The 20,032-nt window shown below is 40.8% G+C and overlaps 1 protein-coding gene across 1 annotated transcript in view; it reads left to right on the forward strand.

The window, feature by feature from the left end:
* The window catches only part of qsox1 (quiescin Q6 sulfhydryl oxidase 1), a 29,225-nt gene extending 13,221 nt beyond the window's left edge, over nt 1–16,004 (forward strand). The window contains exons 9-13 of the mRNA XM_015006075.2: nt 5,745–5,867; nt 7,767–7,905; nt 8,853–9,029; nt 14,029–14,190; nt 14,391–16,004. Coding sequence (XP_014861561.2) covers nt 5,745–5,867; nt 7,767–7,905; nt 8,853–9,029; nt 14,029–14,190; nt 14,391–15,163 — 1,374 coding nt within the window. The 3' untranslated portion in view covers nt 15,164–16,004. The remainder of the gene's footprint in view (nt 1–5,744; nt 5,868–7,766; nt 7,906–8,852; nt 9,030–14,028; nt 14,191–14,390) is intronic.
* Nucleotides 16,005–20,032: the final 4,028 nt, after the last annotated feature.

Below are 20,032 nucleotides of genomic sequence, written 5' to 3' on the forward strand. Positions count from 1 at the left end.
GCTCCGGTTTGTTTAGTCAATGGTAGCAGGTCCCAGTGGTATTTTTAGCCTGTCTCCCCCCTACAAGAATAGAGCGGCCGCGGCTCAGCGGGGCTTTGTGTAGCTGAGGAGGATGTCATTGTTACGGCCGAACGCGACTTCTGACCGTCCTTATTGACTTCTGACTGAGCGCCCTTACCTCAAACAGGCTTTGTTGTGACCAGATGAGATGCCAAGTACGTTATGAAACAACGATCTCATATTCAGGCCATTTTTTTAATAAGATGCAAAGATGTGTGTGTTTTTTTTTTTAAGTGAAGATAAATTATTCAGACCTCTGGCAAGTTTAGATTTAAAATGGTTTTCAGGCGACCAAGAAGTTTGTTTCCTGTACTCTGTGATTTCATCTGGGCACCTCAAATCTGATGCAAGTTGACAAAAACCTCGTGACAAAAACATTTTAAAACATTTCAGAGTAAGAGGCGTTTGTCATCTTTCCCTACAAATAATTCATACTGGCATCAGTGAGCACTACGTGACGGCAAATGACGTTACTTTTCTTAACAACCGATGCCCTCATAAACCAATTTGTGCTTTTGGCTCTAACCCTGCAGCGAACGCAGAACATGCGGCTTCCTATCTAAAAGCAGCCAACGGTAACAAAGTATGACACACACAGATTTGAAACCAATAAACTATTTATTAGTTAATTAAATTATCTCATTTTAAAGCTGTATGCATTTGTAAAACCCGACACCTGAACTTCCTGAGTGAGTCATCTGGTCGGATTAGAGAGAAAGTGACTCGTAATGGTTTGACTTCAGGGTTTGTGTCACCGTTTCACTCCAGTGTCACGCTGGCTAATTACGACACGTCTTGACGGTGTTTTCTACTGAAACAAGCAAGTCGTCAAAGTTGTATTTGAATAAATGACTCCACAAGGGATGTTGTTTTTAGAGCAAAAAGTGTAGTTTTATCTTGCACATTAATTCTGTTCCTCCAAAACGCTCGTTTTAAGATAACGGTCACAATTACTGCTACGCTAATACGATGCTTCTCATTTTATCGAAACACTGGCAAACCTGAAAGCTCAAGAAATGAATCCTGCTGCTTAATATACTTGAGCACTTTGGAGTAGACATTTGCATTAGCAAGTAAATAGTGTTACTTTGTTTGGCTGCTTGGAGCCAAACAAAGCAGTGACAGCTTTATTGCTGAAGCCGCAACCCCCGACATTAACGCTGCAGAGGTAGGAGTTAAAAGATGTAATCCAGATTTAAATTAAACTGAAACAACTGCTATTAAGAATGGACAAATTCACAGCCAAATGGTCTTTAATAACTACATAAATTGTTATATTGCATAGTGTGATTAGAAAGGATGCATTTAAACTCAACTTGTTTGCTGTTTGTTTTGTATTTGTTTGTTGTTTTTGCTTCACACGCGTACACACACACTTCCCTCCCTTCTCCACCACAGGAAGGTCTTCTAAATGCTTCAATAACTGATTGCTTTAAGTCAATTTCTGTAATCTATTTATGTCCAACCAAAAGAACAAATAAACAATGTCCCTCAACAGGAGGTCAGAGAAGTTTTGGTTACATCAGGAGTCATACTGAGTCCAAATCTGCATCAACAGAAGCAGGATGAAACACAAAACCAACTTTAAAAATGTTCGCACAATTACAATAAATTGTTAGATTTGTTCATTTATTTGATTATTTGTTAACTAGTTAGTCAGAAATGCCAAAATAGAGAATTGAATCAAGTGACTATGTCATAGATCAGTACCAGCCTTTGTTTATGAGTTTAAAATAATAATGTGCAACTATGTTAAAGATGTGAATCGCCTCAGTCACTCAGCTACAATCAAGCAAACAAACAAATCATTGACAGTTAAGACCAACCTACTAGAAAATTATTTTAAAATCTAACTGGGAATGTCTCAATTTTCTGTAAATTGGCAGAAACTGAATTAATAGAGTTCCAGTGGCCGATACACCGGCAATAAAACTGAATTTTATCACAAAGGTCTTTGGGTCATACATTGAAGCCCTCACTGCTGCAACAGGACCTCATTTGTGGGATTTTGTTGCTGTGCTTGTGTACATGTGTGTGTAAATGATTGTGTAGCACAAAGAGCTCTGAGTGCAGCCGGTTTATGACTGACTGAATGAGTAATCAGCTGTTGCGTTTTGGCTCGTCTCAAAGACACATAAATTTGAATTCTGTCATCATCTTCTTTTGTCCAATCCACAGAAATGCTCCTAATACTCATGTTTGTAATTCTGCCGTGTCCAAGAACTACAGTACTCCCTATTGTAGTCTCTGCTGTTGTGGTCTTGTAGTGTTTTTCTGACCAAATCGTAATATATCTAGATTTACATGTCTTTTCGGGGTGAATCCGGATCTTTTTTTTTTTTTTTTTGAATGCGCTACATGTTTATGAGGATTTAGAAAAGTGGATCTCGGGAGGCATCAGGAGCATTACAGCGAGGTTTTTAAGGATTACACCTCCATCCTGCTTTTCTTGAAAGAAGCCCTTCGGCTCAGAGGGGAGACAAAGGGACAGGGGAATAAAACGGAGAATTAGGAGGGAGGTGCAGGGGGGGGAGGAGGTCTGGTCTGAAATGCTTCCGCCGTCTCACACCTCCCGAGTCCAGGGCGAGCACGCTCCACCTAAATCGACTGTCAGTGCAAATATGAGCAACTGCTAGAAAATATTTCCACTAGTTTTTACAACTGCAGGACTCTTGAACCCGTTTGTCCCTGCTGGATTATTTCCCCTGCCTTCCTCCAGCAGAGACCGGCCAGGTCGCCCTGCGGCAGCCAACAGATGCGACCCTCTCAGGACCTTCTCACCACAAGCAGCCTGTGGTTTCTCAAGTGCTGCTGATACTAATCGGATGAGGGATGACATATTGCCAGGGTGAACGGGATTGTCATGGTCCAACTGGGATGGGATGGTGGGGGCAGCAGGGGTATCTGGTTAACGGAGGCGAAGTTCGTGTGTGTTTTTAGTTTTTCTTGAGCTACATCAGATATGGATGATGCTTTCTTCTGTAGAGCAGAGAGATTGTGGAGATGATAAAAGCAGCAGCAGGGGGAAAAAAAATAAATAAATCGATAATCAGAAAGGATCCCTAATAAAGAATTTAACCACAAATGAATCATTTTAATGGTCCTGTCAGCTGAATATTTTTCATGTTTTGTTAAATATTGCTTCACTTAATGTTTATCTACAACTGTGATAGTTGATGCAGATGCATGACAGTGTGCTAAGTGTAAACTTCTATTAGTGTAAAGGAAGTATCCTGGATTAATGTTTGCAGTGACTTTTGCAGCTTTGGCGATTAAGACGTGACTGTTGACATTAATGCCTGCAGACTATATAACTCTGCTTCGGCACCAAATGTATCATCTCAGATTTAAAATACTGTGCATCTGCTAAAACCGCTCCTGCTTCCCCTTGCAGTAAATGACGGGGAGGTTTTATTAGACAAATTTAGATGACGCTGTTTTCTTCCTCAAGAAACTCGGTGGAGGTTTTATCCTCATGAATGTTGTTGCTTGGTGAGGCAGACTTAAGCCTGTTAGTGGAAAACACCTGCGTTTTCTGGTCTGCTTAAATTCATATGGATGCTAAATGAGGTTTTCTGACTGGTTGGCACTCAGACATCTAATGCTCACCTAAACCTATTATATTACTTCAACAAGTGAGCTGCAAGCATCACTAGTCATGGTGTGAGCTTCACATCCCGGCTGCAGCCTCTGGCACGTGTTCTGCTTGTGTTTGTTATCGGATCAGGCATTACATTATGAACACTGATCGTTTCTTAGTTACGACACCTGTTGCTGTATGATGATTAGAAAATCTGGGTTTGCTGAGTTTTTAAGGGTTATTTAAACACTCCGCATAGATTTGGGGTAAAACAAAGGATCAGTCTGTAATGAAACTTCATATACCGTCTGCTGAGTAAAGCAGAGGATGGATGATGCTTTGTTTTCTTCCAAAGGCCCTAAAAATATTGACATTGTAAGCTTATAAAACTACCTGTGGAATAAATGTAATTTTATTTGGATTATCTCAATTTCTCGGTGAAGAGGATTAGTTTTCATTGATACATAAAAAAAAATATCTATATTTCTTTTGGTCTGAATTCGGAGAACTATCTGATAAAGTCATAATTCTGAAAACAAAGTTTATTTTTGTTTGTTTGGGGTTCTGCTATTTTATCTGGGACAAAAAAAACATGTTTGAGGGAAAACGTTACCAAGCAAGTGTTTCTATTTGGGGAACAAACGCCTGATCCTTGTGCTCAGTCCAACTGTGCAAAAACAGAACACCTCTTTCTGTAAGACTATAAAAGGCATTTAGCTGAATACATAAAAGCAGCCCACCTTTTTACTCTGTATGTTGTTAGCAGAAGGCATGAGCTGTTCTCTTTGTTACGTTGTGCGTTTGAAGACCTGCATGTCTCAGTCTGTCATCAGTGGTCTCAGGCGCCCATCAGCTGGATTTCCTCTTTCTGTTTTCGCTCCCTTCTTGCTGGATGCCCTCTCGTGTTTCCTCCAGCTGTGGTAGTTACCGTGGTTAGGAGTAAACACGCACCAGGAGAAAGCTTGCTGAGGGCGCGTCTAAGTGGTTGTTAGTGGCTTAGGAGGTGAATCTTAATGAAGGAAGAGGCTTAAGCTTGGCTTTTGTCGCACTTACTTACGTTGTTTTTAAAGGTGCGGAGAAGAAAACCGCTCGACCCTCATTGTCTGAGCGGTGGGCAAGCCCGGCAAAACATTATTGGACACATGATGTAATCCAGGTGTGCAAATATTGATGTAAGTTTGAAGTACATAGATGAATTATGGGAAAAAAATATCCAAGCGATGAGTGAAAGATACAGGTGGACTCATCAGGCTAGAAAAAAAAAAAACACGTTATTCAATTTTATAAAAACGGTCAGGTTCTCGGATCTGTAAAATTAAGTAAATGAGAAGAACATCCTGTTTCACAAACGTAAACCTGTGCATTTCTGCAGTTTTACCATCATGATTGCGATTAAGACATGACGAAATGTGGAACACAACTCATGAATGTTCCTTCAAGGCGCTGTTCATTTCAGAGATTACTGCCATATTAATCTGATTTTGATTTTACGATTGGCTGTTAAAGTATCTGCTCACTCATTGGAACTGAATACAAAAAAAAAAATCATGTTTGAATGTTGTTTGCGAATATTAACAAGCATTCCTGTGAAATGAGTGGGCAGGATATAGCTATAAATAGTCTGGAACCTATAGTACTTCTTAAGGTATTCTTAGTTCAGTGAGGATATAGATGTAGATACTTATGAGTTGCGGTGATTAATCTACGATAGGACCATCAGTTTATGAGGCCACAGTTCTCTGAAACTTTAAAAAAATAAAACATCTACAATTGCCCCAAGGAAAAGCTATTGGAGAGTCAAAGTGCTTCTAAATCCACAGTCTCCTGTGTGTTAAGTCACACATTGTGGATAATGTATAACCTTGTGCTAATATAGTTCTCTCCTGGTTTCTTCCAACCAAATTATACAGAGGTTCTGAATATCAACCTTTGTTGACATGTGATTGGTTGCAGTGCTCCTCTTGCATTATTTTTCTCCCAGAATCAGAAATACTCTGGGTATATTTATGGTTCAGGGTAGCATATAAAATAAAAAAACATAATCTAAAATAAGAAAAAGTAAGATGGTTAACGTCTGCTTTTATTGTTCTGTTTGTCTCTGCAGTACTTCCCCGGCCGTCCTGTGGTGATGAACTTGTTAAAGTCTCTGAACTCTTGGCTACAGAACCAGAATAAAGGTCCCATTTCCTACGAAGCTTTCAGAGAGAGAGTGGATAACACAGCACAGGTATGCAAACACAAGCAGAAGCATAAAGCACACTGTTGACGTTGTAAATTGTGCTTTGTATTGTTGTGTAAAAGAGAGGGAGTGAAGTGTCGGATTTCCAATCGTCACAAAATGAGCCCAGACTGTAAAGACTTTTCATTCCTCAGAGAAGCATGGTCACCTCAGAGAAAATACTCACACCCTACACCTATCATATTTGAAATATCAAGAAATCTTTCCATGCAGGAGAACAAAATCTAGATTTCTGAAGATAAATTTGTATCCTTAATTCCTTTTAATTCCTATCTGGGAATCTGTTTTTGGAGTGAAGCCTGCATGCCTCCAGTGTGCAGCCCCTTGCAAATTGAAAGAGTCACTTACTTACATCATTAGCTTTTAGCAGACGAATCAATGGATCAATGAATCAATGGGAAGGTATGAATAGACTTCACCTCAGTGGAAATGGATTGTGCATGAACACGCAAGCGTGCACACACAAAATCTTTACTATTGACAAGAGAGTAATCCTGTCAGTCACTGCAGTGATGGCGATGCGGCACAGCGAGTGAAACGACTTTATGTCAGAGAAAATATGTTGTTTGATTCAGCTGCAGCTCTTGGTTAGAGAACTGGATATCCTCTGTTCATTAGCGGTGGGTCGAGCCATTAACCTGAGTCTGACTTCTCATTGATTGGGGAAAACTGCGTGGAACGGCCTTCATTAAGTCAAACAGGTTGGGAGTTCCTGCAGAGACGCTTTAATTGGTAGAGGATTCTCATAATTCTGTGGAAACTGTAAATTCCCTTTGTTCTGAAGGAGACACCTTTTTAACATGTCAAAGCAACAATCTGCAGTAAACTCACTTAAAAAAAAACCCTAAACTTTTACTTTTAAATTATAGATTGTTGAAATCTGTAGCAACATAAACAACTGGCATAAGACGTATTTTTCCTTTTTAAGACCACATGAATGTTAAGAGAAAAAAGGGGGTATTTGTTAAATGCAATTTTGGAAATGCAAACCATCAAGATATAGATCTTGTAGCAAGTTTATTGTTTTGTTTTCTGGACTTGATAGAAATCCATCTTTGCAAAAAAAAATGTCATACAATCAAGGAAATATTGGATCAATCATAGAATGAATGGTAATCCTTAAACCATTGTATCTTGGTTGCACATCTACCTTGTGTTGCAGCGATGGAGGAAAATGAACTTGTAGAAAATTACGTTCCAACATCACTTTTGTACACACCTAACCTTGTATCATACTTAATTTCATCACCAGCTGCAGATGTTTTGCACATGTTGGAAAAAGTGTGCTGCAGTCATAGCATACAACAACTAGATTATTTACAGAGCTGCAGCAGTGACACAATTATGACATTATGCAACATCATGCAAATGCTCTGTCTGCATTGATGAAGAGTCCTCCACCTCAGCATGCTGGATGCTGGAAACTGGTGAGACAACATGAGTTCTTATGATTTGAATAATAATTATTTGAACATTTTATGGCACTCAGGACATTGAAAATGAGATCTCAGATGACTGGTTCATGTGTAAATATGGAGGAAAAATGAGATGGGGATGCTGGGACAAAACTGATGTACCCTTTGAATGCTTTGGACTCCTTGATCATGATCCCAATACAAACATGTTATTCACATTCGGAGCGCATCAAAAGTGGTAAACACACTCTTATGATATAACTTGTTGATTTCCTCACATTTAGACCTGCATAGCAAGTTTACAAATGCTAACAAAATGGAAGAATTTGTGACAGCAGATTTGCTAATTATTGCAACATGACTTTTTGAAAGTCCTTATCGTATTCCATTTATTAAACTTTACCATTGTAGATTATTTTTCTTACTCAGTTTCTCCTTTTCTCCTTTTTTCCTTGCGTTTCCTTTCTCTCAGGTTCCAGACGCTGCGTTGCCTGAGGGAGTGAGGTGGGTGGGCTGCCAAGGTTCACAACCCCACTTTAGACGTTATCCTTGTGGGGTCTGGACCCTCTTCCACGTTCTCACCGTCCAGGCCAACAACACTGGAGACTCAGGTGCAAACATTTTGCATTTTTGTGAATAAAAAAGTTTCTGTTTTTAATTGCTTGCCAAGTCAGCGGAGGGCTGAAAAAGTGCAACACATCAGGAAGCATGAAGATTTATCGGGATTCATATTTGATGCTTATTAAAATTTTCCTATGTTGTGTCATTTTATAACATCTGAAATTGAGCCTAATTGGGACTGTGTGAAAAGGGATTATATTAGATTAGAGGAATGTGAGTGGGTAATAAAACGGGCAGATGACCAGAGGCTCTGCTCCTGGCAGGGACCTTAATCTCCCACTAAACAAACACACACACACACGCAGACACACACACCCATGAGATTCACGTAGAGGTTAATCCCGAGGTTTATGGACCATCATGAGACCTGCAGATGGACCGGTCAAAAGGGGTGTCCATCTGGACCCCCAAAGGCCGCCATCCTAATGAGTGCATGTGCTCACTTCCTCCACATGTTGTTACCATTTGAGGGATTTTCTATCAACACTTTGCGAATAACACAAAGGTGCCAATACTGTCTTTATTTTCTAAGCACCTGATAAACACACGCCGGTCTCTGTGCACACCCCGACCTGTGGCTAATTCATCTAAAGGGCCTGCTAAGCTCAGAACAAAAGCAAATGACAAAGGGGAAATATGTTTCTGGACTGTTGAGGTCCTGAGACAGCAGCCTGGCCACCATTCACACAGAGTGTTAACGACATTTAATCTGCAGATTGGGTTATCCCATTCTCAGAGATTATTCACCTCAATATGGTGTTAACCCAGCTGCCTGTCACTGTAGGCCCACAGATTCATGGGAAGACTCACTGGTGTTCAGGCTGTAGTCACTAATGTCTTAAAAAATAGTGGATGCTAAGTTAGAAGGATAAAATTGGCCTCTGAAACCAAAGTACTCATCTTGACCTCACTGATTAAACTCATTATTCTCCTCCAGATCCAAAGGAGGTGCTAAAAGCAATGAGAAACTACATCCACAACTTCTTCGGCTGCAGATATTGCGCAGAGCATTTTGAGAACATGGCGAGGGAGGGTCTGGATGTGGTGACTTCGCTGCCGTCAGCAGTCCTGTGGCTGTGGTACCGTCACAATCGAGTCAATAACAGAATTGCAGGTAAGAGTCGCCACAGCAGCTGAACTGTTGATGCCAGAGCTTCTCTGGTCCTTGGAAGACGATGTCCTCCATATTTTAGCTGTATTTTTGCTCCAATAAAACTGGAAGAGCTGAATTCACACCATCTGCTGGAGAATCCATTCAAACTAGAGGTGATTCAAGCAAGTACAGATTTCTGGGCTTTAGCATTGTGGAAACCTTTTTTGTTTTGTACATTTTAATTATTTTTAGGTTTAAAGTACCAGTAGTTTGAAAAATATGAAAGCTAGCAGATGTTGCCTACAGTTTTTTTTTATTTTTATTTAATGTTTCTTTATGATCTTAACTCTTTACTACCAGATTAGTAGAAATCATAAGTCTCTGGTTTATAGCTGTAAAGAAAAGTAGACACTTAAAACTGATGTTGCACCTGTTTTCACCAATTCACCTCCTGCCTTTTCATTTTCCCATCCTGCATTTCCCTGTTTCCAACACCAATTGGGATCAGAAGTTTTACCTTCCAATATTTTGGGTTGTTCTTAAGATCACTTGGTCCTAATTGGACTAAAGGAGGGTGAGGGGAAGAAGAATGGATCCCCAGATCAGACACCAGCTGTCATCCCCGTCTTAGTCCTCCAACTTTTAGCTGCTTCAGCCCCCCCCCCATTTTCTCCGACCCCCTCTTGGCCTTCTCCTGCCTTTGCTCTGCCCCTCCACTGATCACCCTGCAGACCCCCACTACTGTTTGAAAACTTTCCAACCATTTCTTATTCATCTGGCCAGACTTTGCCCTGGCTGTCTGTGCAGGAATGTGACTGTTAGTCCTTCAGTTAGTTAGGATGAAAGTATTTTTATGTTTGTGTCAGAAGTTTCCTCATCTATAAAGATGCACAAGTCAGAATTTTGTATAGTTCATTTCCAATAAAGATATTTTTGTGCCACTTTAATGTCTTTTTAAAAGAAATTTTTAGATTTCTCTTTTAAAACCAAATGACACAAACGGCATTAAAAAATCTGTTATTTTAGTGTTCCTGATTTGACCAGATTTTAATTATTAGCATTGGGAACAGGTGATGTTACACCGTTCATATGTGAGACGGCACTATAAAAACATGGTTTTCCTAATATTTTAATGAGAATACTTCATAACTGTTGTGCTGCAAAGTTCAGCACAACAGTGTAAAATAGAGCAATTTTCCTGTAGAAACCTTCATGTTATCACCTTGAAGTCTCACTCTCTCTCTCACCGTCATTTAACCTGCATGAACACACACTTATCTCAACATGCTGCAGAAAATCCTCTTGCCATTTCAATGGCGTCTTTTGTTTCCTCTAACTTCATTTTTAACACACTTTACAGATTTAAAGTAGCTTAGCTGGAGATGACGACACCAGTTTATCTATTTATTTTACTTAGTTTCTGACTGGTCCACCTGTTATTGCTAATCATTCTAATAATTTATCTGGTCACCAGCAGGTTTCTTTGTATCTGTATTTAATGTCCCCTCTATATGCGCTTCATATTAACTACTTGTGCTCTTCCAGCAAATTATTCTTCATTATGAAAGTGGACTTTGATAAGTATCCCTTCCTCTCTGCCTGTGTATGATTTCATTAAGAACAACTATGTCATTAACAGCCTACTTTGTTAAATCATGATCTTTTGTTTGTGTGTTGCTGTCCCCCTCCCTGGGATGGTTTGTGTCCTGGACAGCAGGACACAGAAGGACACCCGCCCCTATGCATGTCTCCTCCCCTGACACTTAAACACCATGCAGCTTGTCCTCCTTCCACCCATCCATCTTTCTTTGCCTGTCGTTCCTCTCTCTTTCCACTCACCGTCTCCTGGGACTCATAGCCTCCGCTTGACAAGCAATAGAGCTGCATCCCTGCTGGATAGCTCCCTGAGGAGAGACAGCTCTGCCCACACACACACACACACACTCACTATTCCCAAGTTGTTATATGACGGCAGGTGGCAACCACCCTGACACACGCCGCACGCGCTTCCCCTGCTACACCCCGCCCCGCCCACCAACAAAGCAGCTCATGAACATCCTCTCCGCCTTTGTGAAGGCGGGTCAGCTGCGAGGTCCGCAGCAGAGAGGCTGTGGGAATTACAGAATTGGTTGCGTTTGTTTCAGTGAGTGGCGGCGTCTTCCCTGAGGACAAGCACACTCCATCTCCCTACCCAGGCAACCCCTCCTCTCCTGTTGTTCCTGAAGTGGAGCTCTTTAGCACGGCTCCCCGCCCCTCCTTTTACAAGCAGCCATGCATGAAAGATCAGCTATTTGTAAAGCGGCTGGACAATTAATTTAGCTGGCAACAAAGAGGCCCCAGGGCCCGGGGTCCTGCAGCAGCTGAGTTAAGACTGGAGGCAGCTCCGTCCTGTTGCTGCATGTCAACAGCTGAGACTGGGACACATTTCTGCAGACAGACCAGCTCTCCAGCAGCAGGACCGGCTGCCTTCGCTGGCGGGTGCAGTGCACCCAGAAAGCATTCACGGCTCTTCACTTTCCACATTTTGTTATGTTACGGCCTTATTAGAAATTGCATTAAGTTAATGTTTTCCCTAAAGATTCCAAATACAATTATCCTATTACAACAATGTGGGAAAAAGTTTCAGATTTTTTCAAATTGAACACTAAGAAATCACATTTAGGTAAGTCTTCACATCCTTTGCTACGAAGGTCAACATTGAGCTCCTTCCACTCATTATCCGTACAACTTAAATGAAGTTCGCCTGTGGTAAATTCAGTTGATTGGACTTAATTTGGAAAGGCACACACCTGTCTATATGAGGTCAGTCAGAGCACAAACACCACGCTTTCATGTCAATCTTAAGGATTGTATAACTTCCGCGCTATAGAAAACTAGAGACGCCTTAAAGTTTTTGCTCTGGACATCAGTCATACATCCTGGCAGTCATCTACATTATTACGCATTACTCTGTGGTGTAATTGATTCTTGCTCACCAGCTTAGTGCTGATGAAGCTCGTTCAACGATGCATATTTATGAAAACGTTTGCCTGGGTCTGACGGCCGCTCGGCAACAGGCTCCTGTGACAATGTCAGTGACGCTGGAGTCGCTGAAGTCACTCTGTTCCCAAACATGGCGCCTCATTAGAATAAAGGAGGAGGTGGGGAGGCATATGAAACATGCACCAACACCAGCTAAGAAGCAGCACACGCACACGCATGCATGCGTACCAGCAGCCGTCAATCCAAGGTACAATAAAATTGATGTATCCTTTATGTAAAGCACTGTATGCAGAGTACGTACACACATGACTGAGATTAATCTGGAGGTGGTGGAGGATGTAAATTGACAGCGCTGTAAAGTGACAAACCTGCTGCTGCTCTGCTTATTCTCTTTTATCACACACACACACACACACATACACACGCATACACACAATGGCCTGCTGGTGACAAGCAATTTATTACTGGATGCTGCCCTCATTGTGTGTGTTTCTGTGTGTCCTTGTGCACAGTGGCATCTTTTTAAGCTTGACTTTTGCGTGCGTGTTGCTCATGTTTGTTCTGCCAATCTGGTCGTAGGTGTGCAGCGGCTACAAACACGAACACATTTAAGGAGAAAGTTTCCAATTCATTAGAAGGGCAGCTCCCGCCTGAGTTTTTGTCACCCTCTTCTTCAATTTGAAGATTAGGGTTTGCTTTCAGGGGTCTGTGGAGAAACATGACAGGTGGTTCGGAGCACAGAGGTCTGCCGCCTGAAAACAGCGGAGCTGCGTGTTTGTTTGAGGGGAGAAGCTGTCCACTTTGGTAACATCTATTATCTCACCATCCCTCCCACTGGGACACCCCCAGAAGCCCATCGATCATTGTTAGACCCTGTCATATGAACACACTCGCAGACGCGCACACAAACACACACAATATCAATCCATAGATTACATGCAGACAAACGCTGACGGGTGATTTACATATACACACTCAAACGGATACATTCACATATGCATATGGGCACTTAGTTTTTACGAGCTCTGGGATAAGATGTAATGGGTTCACCACAGATTGCATCCCGTCCTCAATGCACTTAAATCCTTCAGTCAACAAGGAGAGGGAAAGAGGTGACAATAGAGGAAGCGGCTACCTGGAAACAAAACTTTGTTCTTTTTTTCTAATCTGCTGTAGTTATTGAAATAATTTAGGTTTTTTTAGAGTAAAACTAGAATTAGATGTATCACTTGAAAAGTTAAATTATGATGGTGGGTATCAAAAATATTTAAAATTTTGTTTTATACGGATTGTATCTGTATAGAAGGTAAGGTGTTCTGTAGTAATTCTTAAATATTTCTTATTCCTAAGATGTTAATTCAGAAACATTTTGCAGTTTTTCACATTTGCTCAAAATTCTTCAGCAAGACTTAAGCAAGAAAAAAAAATAAACAGGAACATGACACTGATGGTGCGATTATTAGCAATGTTGCCTCTTGGCAAGAAAAGAAAATCGGCTCTGTGCGGATTTTGCCTCTGTGCATGTGTGGATTTTTTCCACAGTCTAAAAACAGGCATTTTAGTTTAGCTGAATTGCTCTTGAGTCTACGTTTGTGATGTAGATGTTAGCAGCTGGCAACAAAAGGCCCTACATTGTTACTTAGATGTTTAAATACACATTCTTGTATAGTCTGTCTATTTGTTTTGCTACTGTTTGTATTCGAAGTTCATTTTAAAATATGTGGAACATTTTGACCAGATAATAAAACTCTAAAAAAAAAATGCTCACATGTGCTATCACAATATAACATATATAACATGTTGATTAACAAAAAGAGCAAAAATAAGCAATAAGAACTGATGATAATGCATTGTATTTGACTAGAGAAAAGCAGATTAACTGTGAAATTTAAAGAAAAATGCACACAACATTCTCCCAAATTTCAGGTCTTTCTTTTATCAATGCATTTATCTCTTAGCTATTGCTTCTCTTTTCTCTCCTGTGTGACTGAGATTATGCTAAGCTTTAATACTGTCTGTCTGTGATCATCCCCACCAGGTGATTTGAGTGAAGACCCTTTCTTCCCAAAGATCCAGTGGCCGTCCCCGGAAATGTGTCCATCCTGCCACACGGTGAAGGACAACGGAGAGCACAGCTGGAACGAGGCGCAGGTTATTCCCTTCCTCGGGTCCCACTTCTCCTCGAGCCGCATCCTAACAGGTACTGTTTAATCTAGTGGTTTCTCTTTTAGGAAAGAACAAAAAAGTTCAAGAGCTTCAGAAAGTCACAGCTCTACGTCGGACTGATCAGAGAGTCTGTTCTGTCCAAGCCATCAACGTTATCACAGACAGAGGATGCATATTGAAGTGTTTGAAACCACTGCAAGGCAGTAATTATTGAAATGTCTTTTTCTGTTTCAGATTATCTTGAGGATGAAGACAGGATTTTGGAAACGCAAAGGGCAAAACATTCCCGTCAGCTGCAAGAGTCACTGGGTCAAAGACATGTAGAGAGAATAGTTAGGGAAGCCTCAAATCCCATTACATCTCCGCCGCCATCATCTGTGCAAGAAGGGGTGGAAGACGAGGGACCCCAAGAGGAAGAAGAAGGACCACAGGATGAGATGGAGGCGTATGAGGAGGACAACGAAGGCGGGGAGGAAAATCCAGCGCCTGCAGCTAGCGACCGCGGCCACCAGCGGACTCACCGGATACCGAGCATCATCGGGATGAGGCTGCGTCCGCGGAGGGAAGACATCGTGGACCTCGACTCGTTTGTGAACCAGCATTTCAAGGCCAAGGCTCTGCAACAGGCCGCTTCCAGCCTGGTTAAGCAACGCACCCTGCAAACAAAAGTAGAGCAGGAGCCCCGCCCAGCGTTCAGCCTCGGCATGGAGCTGGACGCAGGACTCGGCATGGTGGGCCTACAGCCAGTGGATGATTTCAATGAGCTGAATTCAATTCACCAAGGAAAGGGGCTGAAAAAGCGAGAGCTGGCAGGGCAATATTTCAAGAGGGAGGCTGAGTTTGACCACAAAGGCCACTGGATGTCTGTGATTACCATCGGTTTCTCAGATCTAGACATTAGCCTGTGTGTCCTTCTTTATGCCCTTTCTTTCACGTGTCTTCTAGCCATGTGCGTTTTCTTTAGAAGCCGCCTCAGGAGACGGAGGTTTAAATTCGCTCTGCCTTGAACTAAATGTGCAAAAATTTCACCTGAGCATCTCACTTTCACTGGGTTAAAAGGGAATTTGTCAAGATGTGGGAACATGATTTTTATTTTTAAAACTTTGTCAGTGTGGATGTCTTGGGTTAGTAGTGAATTGCTTCAATTTAAAAAAAAAAAATCAAGACGGTACTTCAAGTAGCTTCCAGATTTATTCCAGAGAGATGGTTAGTAAAATTTGTGCAGATACAGTAAATGTATACTTCCATACATTCCTGTTTGGGATGTTGAAACTCCTTCAGAGATAACTTGTTTTTGTCCGTTTTCCCTCTACTAATCAAGAAAAATCAAATCCACTTTTTTTTCTTTTTTTTTTTTTTAGCTAAAATGTTCTCCCCTCTTTTCGTACCTTTTGGTCGTGTTACATCTCTATGATGCTTCCATAACCCCTTTAAGATTACTTATAAACATGGTTTCGGTTAGTCATGCGAATAGTAAACTGTCTTGAACATTAGCCACCTTAAACCTATTTATCTTTCAAAGTGTTTATTTAAAATTAATTGTTTTAAGACAGCCTTCTCGATGCTTAATTTGGTTTATGTCGTCTCATACTGTAAGAGGACCGCTCAGCCTTTGAGCTGAGGAGATCAGCATCTCGGTACATCTCTCTGCTTTTCAATGACATTTATCCGATGTCTTGGAATAAAAGACTACACTTCCTAGTCCACATGGTGGATAAACTGGTTGCTGATGTGCTGTGGAATGATAAAAGTTCACACTGGAAAATGTTTCAGAAAAAGCTTGATTTGTTAGTCATCTCACATAAAATTTATATTTGCCACTCTGAATCAATAAAATTATTTTTGATATGTTTCTTGCTTTTTTGTGTTTTGTGTCTTAATCGTTAAACTGAATTATTTGCAGTTTTTGGGCTTTGTTACTAACTAACAAACAAAAATGTTGCAAACTGATGATGAGTAGCTCTTCTTCAGTCTTTCTTCCAGTCTTTGTCAGTCAATTTGAACAATTCTTGGACCGTATCAACTTTTTAATTTTATTTTTTTATGTCTTGGTGTCGAAAATACCCCTGAAATCCAAACAGTTGTGACAACAAAGTGTCATACTGGTCAATGAAGTGAAACCTATTCCGTAAAAAAAGGTTCAAAACAAACAGGCTAAGTCACAAATGTTTTTACCCCGTGTTGCTGAGCATATTCAGGAATACCAGATCTTGTTTTTGTTTTGACCAAGACTACAGGAACAAGAGGCAAGGAGGATCGGGTTGTTACACATAGAAATGGGGGCTTAAACCATCCAAGGTTGAAGGAAAAAGCCTGTTGCCATCTGTTGTGGACGGCAAGCTAAATCCTAACAATTTCATTGGGATTATAGCAAGTGAGTAATCCAGCTTTCCTTTAGGACTGGAGAGGAGAGATTACCCTTGAGGATTAGCTCCCTGCACATAATAAACTTTATTAAAACGCAATCGGCTTTCGTGGGGCCTCTTCCATCCTCACACGTACACTTGGAAGTGGGCACTTGTCGAGGGCTGGAAGGAAGGAGGGGATCAGATGAGGGGGGGATGAAAGACGAGCCGTGAGCTGGATCGACATGTTGAAGACATGGGTTTGATGTTGAGTTTACAACAAGCTCAGCTGAAGGACAAGTGATCCTTGATCTTGAGCTTTGTGCGCTTTGAAACGTTGCCTTGAATTCCCTGGACTCGTGGCCTTTTACCTCCACCTGTCTGACACTCAGGCTGATCTCATCTCCAGACCCGTTTCATCTCTTTATCGGAACCACATGCTCAGCCCTCGCAGTGTGACAGATTTTTATGGTACAACAGTTAAAGGAGTCGCTTCCACTACACACAACGCTGATTAATAGCCTCTTGTTAAAGCAGACAAGCATCAAGGCAGAGAAGATTCAGGTTGACTGAATCAGATCTCTGATACTTTCCTGAGTGATCCACGTGCTGGGTGGGAGTTTTTTTCTTCTTTGTTTTCTTTAGGCAAACATTATATCTGCATTTTTAGGTAGGAAACTATAAAGTAAAACATTAATATTCTTACAGTTGCATAAATTGCATATTTAGTCAATGCGTCACATTTGACTTTGCTCCTTTCCTCTCACACATCTGAGCTCTTAATCTGTTTAAATGGTAACCTGCGTTTGTTATAGGATTGGAGAGGGCGCTGCTTTCTGCTGCTTACTCTGCGTTAGCCTTTTATCAGGTACCTTGAGCCTCAGTGAGCTGCAGGTTGTGATGGTTCAGACTGAGAAAGTTGGTCATTGTTCTGCAGCCTTTCCCAGGTCAGCGGTTAACTTAGACCAGGATGTACACACATGGAAAATTTCCAAAAATATAGAATATCAAAACAAATGCTCTTGGAACATTGCGGTCCATCACTGGGGTAAATGTGCTGCAGTAGAGTATATTTTACACTTTAAAACAATCTTTTTGTTTTTGGACGAGGGCTCACTCTTCCTCTAGGTCAGTAAATTATTGCATTTTGATCAGAAAGTTGCTTTCCTTGATTCACATTAAAGTCATTGTGGTTATATTTACACTCTGCTTCTACACTTTCACTTGATTTTTGGTTAAAAAAAAAAGTACCAAGTAGGTCAAAAGATTAATCAGTACTCAAAAAAAAATGTTTACATTGTCAAAAGCTTTTCTGTTGTGCAATGAAACTTCTGCCGAAGGAGTGGAAACCTCACCTTGTTACCTTCTTTATGTCTTTCATAAATTAGACAATGCAGAGTTTTATAGTCACTCTTCTCCTGCGAGCTCTCTGCCTCGGTGTTTATTACCGTATTGATATTAAAATGCAGGGGGGCCTTGATGCATTTTTCTGTCATCTCTCCTTTTGACTTTAATAATACTATAAAGCTTCCTGGTGTGGACAGATGGAGAAGGTGGGAGTTGGGGTAAATAAATTATGAAGAAGAGTTTAATATATGGTAACAGTGTATATCACAGCCAAACTAAGCCAGATCCTCTTTCAGGTTTTAAATATGCACCCTTTTAAAGGCAGGAGTCAAGACGGGTCAGCTCCATCTCATTTTACTGCTTCAGTCCCTCCTCCATTCGTCTAGGTGCATCTCTTTAAGGTGAGAAGGTTTTTTAACAACCAGCCGAGGCATCAGATCCAGTCTGGTGGTTGGAAAACAGAGACATGTCATCTCCAGGCATGTGATCTGATTATTTTGTCCCACTGAGTGTTTCAGATCATTTGGCACCACAGTGGATTTTATTAACTTTACCAGAACCAGAAGGTCCTGAAGGAACTGATTTCCATCCATCCATCCATCCATCCATCCATCCATCCATCCATCCATCCATCCATCCATCCATCCATCCATCCATCCATCCATCCATCCATCCATCCATCCATCCATCCATCCATCCATCCATCCATCCATCCATCCATCCTGTGATTCAAGTTGCAAGTGGATTTTTAGACCTTCTTCAATGACTTTTAATAAAATCATAAAGAACCAACTAATGTTTTTTTAATAGCAACAGATGCAAGTTTAAGCAGTTTTTCTTTTTTTTTATTTTTATCAAGAGTTAATTGTAGTAATTAAAAAATAGACACTAAACATACCAGTAATACTTTTGAAAACTGCTTTTGCCATTAGCTTAAACTATGTGCTCCTCTTTACACAATGTTCTACAGACATCAGCAAACATTGGAAGAAAATGTATCCACTCTCTTTTCTGCAAAAACACACATGTAAAGTAAATCCAATGCAATGATTAATCACATACAATATCTTTTTTTTTAAAGGTCATGTCACATTTGCAGCTCCAAACTGGTTTTATTTGTTCGTACTGTCGGTACTGAGGGCCAAAATGGCTTTTTGAAATAGAAAGATCGCAGACCAGATGGCCTGACGAGTAGCTTGTCTCCTCTTTGGTCTTTTCCAAATCAAATATGCTGAGAAAACCTCCAAACTAAGACCTCAAGGAAGCAGGTCCACTTTGAGGCTCCTCAAAGCACTTAACAACATCTTAATACACCTTTTATAACCACTTCAGTAGGTACTCATTGATAGTAAAGGACTGGAACGCTGAGTCGTTGATCCTGTTAAAATAACCAGTTTGAGGTGGATGATTTATGTCACGCTAAACTGGTCCAAAGCCATGGAAAAATCTCCAATACCAGCCAGAACTCTCATATTCTTCCTTTTGGTTATGGTCTGATTTTGGAAAGGATATGTGAAGCTGTGTGAGCTGAGAGGATTTGAAGTCTCAATATCTTGGTCATAATACATTGTTATTTGAGCCACTGTTGCCTGTCTGTCCTCTCTGACACCAACGACGGGTGTCATCCACAGGAAAGGCTCTATTTTTTTCCTCCATTCTCTCTAAACCTGACAAAAATAAAATGAGAATGAAAATCCCATATCAGCATTTCCCGAAATTGTCAGATCATCTTGCTCAGCATCCAAAAACCATAAATCTTCTTTCCTCCCTATCCTGCACTTCAGGAAATCGTAGACATCACTTCTAGCGGCCTAAATGTTTTAAGTTGCTGCCGTGTGATTTGCTGATTTGTTATTTGTGTTAAGCAACTGAACAAGTGTAGCAAATGAAATGAATCCCCAAAAAAACGTCTGTGGTTAACATGAAATAAATAAAGAAAACAAATCCTGTTTTGTCGGGTAATTTAAAAAAATAACTTCTTTATAAACCAATAAACTGAGAAAACGGACCTAATTTGAACATCGGTTTTTTTCCCCCCCTCAAATGTTCCTTTGTTTTCATCATGAGGTTAAAGGTACCTCTAGAAATCAACTACCTCATGTTATTACCACCATTTCTCTAAATATCACTGTGAGAATATCTCCCAGCGGGACCTCGGTCACCTTAACACTTCAGCTGCTTTTG

The sequence above is a fragment of the Poecilia mexicana genome, unplaced genomic scaffold (assembly GCF_051168715.1).
Source record: "Poecilia mexicana isolate PSO_F unplaced genomic scaffold, ASM5116871v1 scaffold_4, whole genome shotgun sequence".
In the NCBI taxonomy this organism is placed as follows: domain Eukaryota; kingdom Metazoa; phylum Chordata; class Actinopteri; order Cyprinodontiformes; family Poeciliidae; genus Poecilia; species Poecilia mexicana.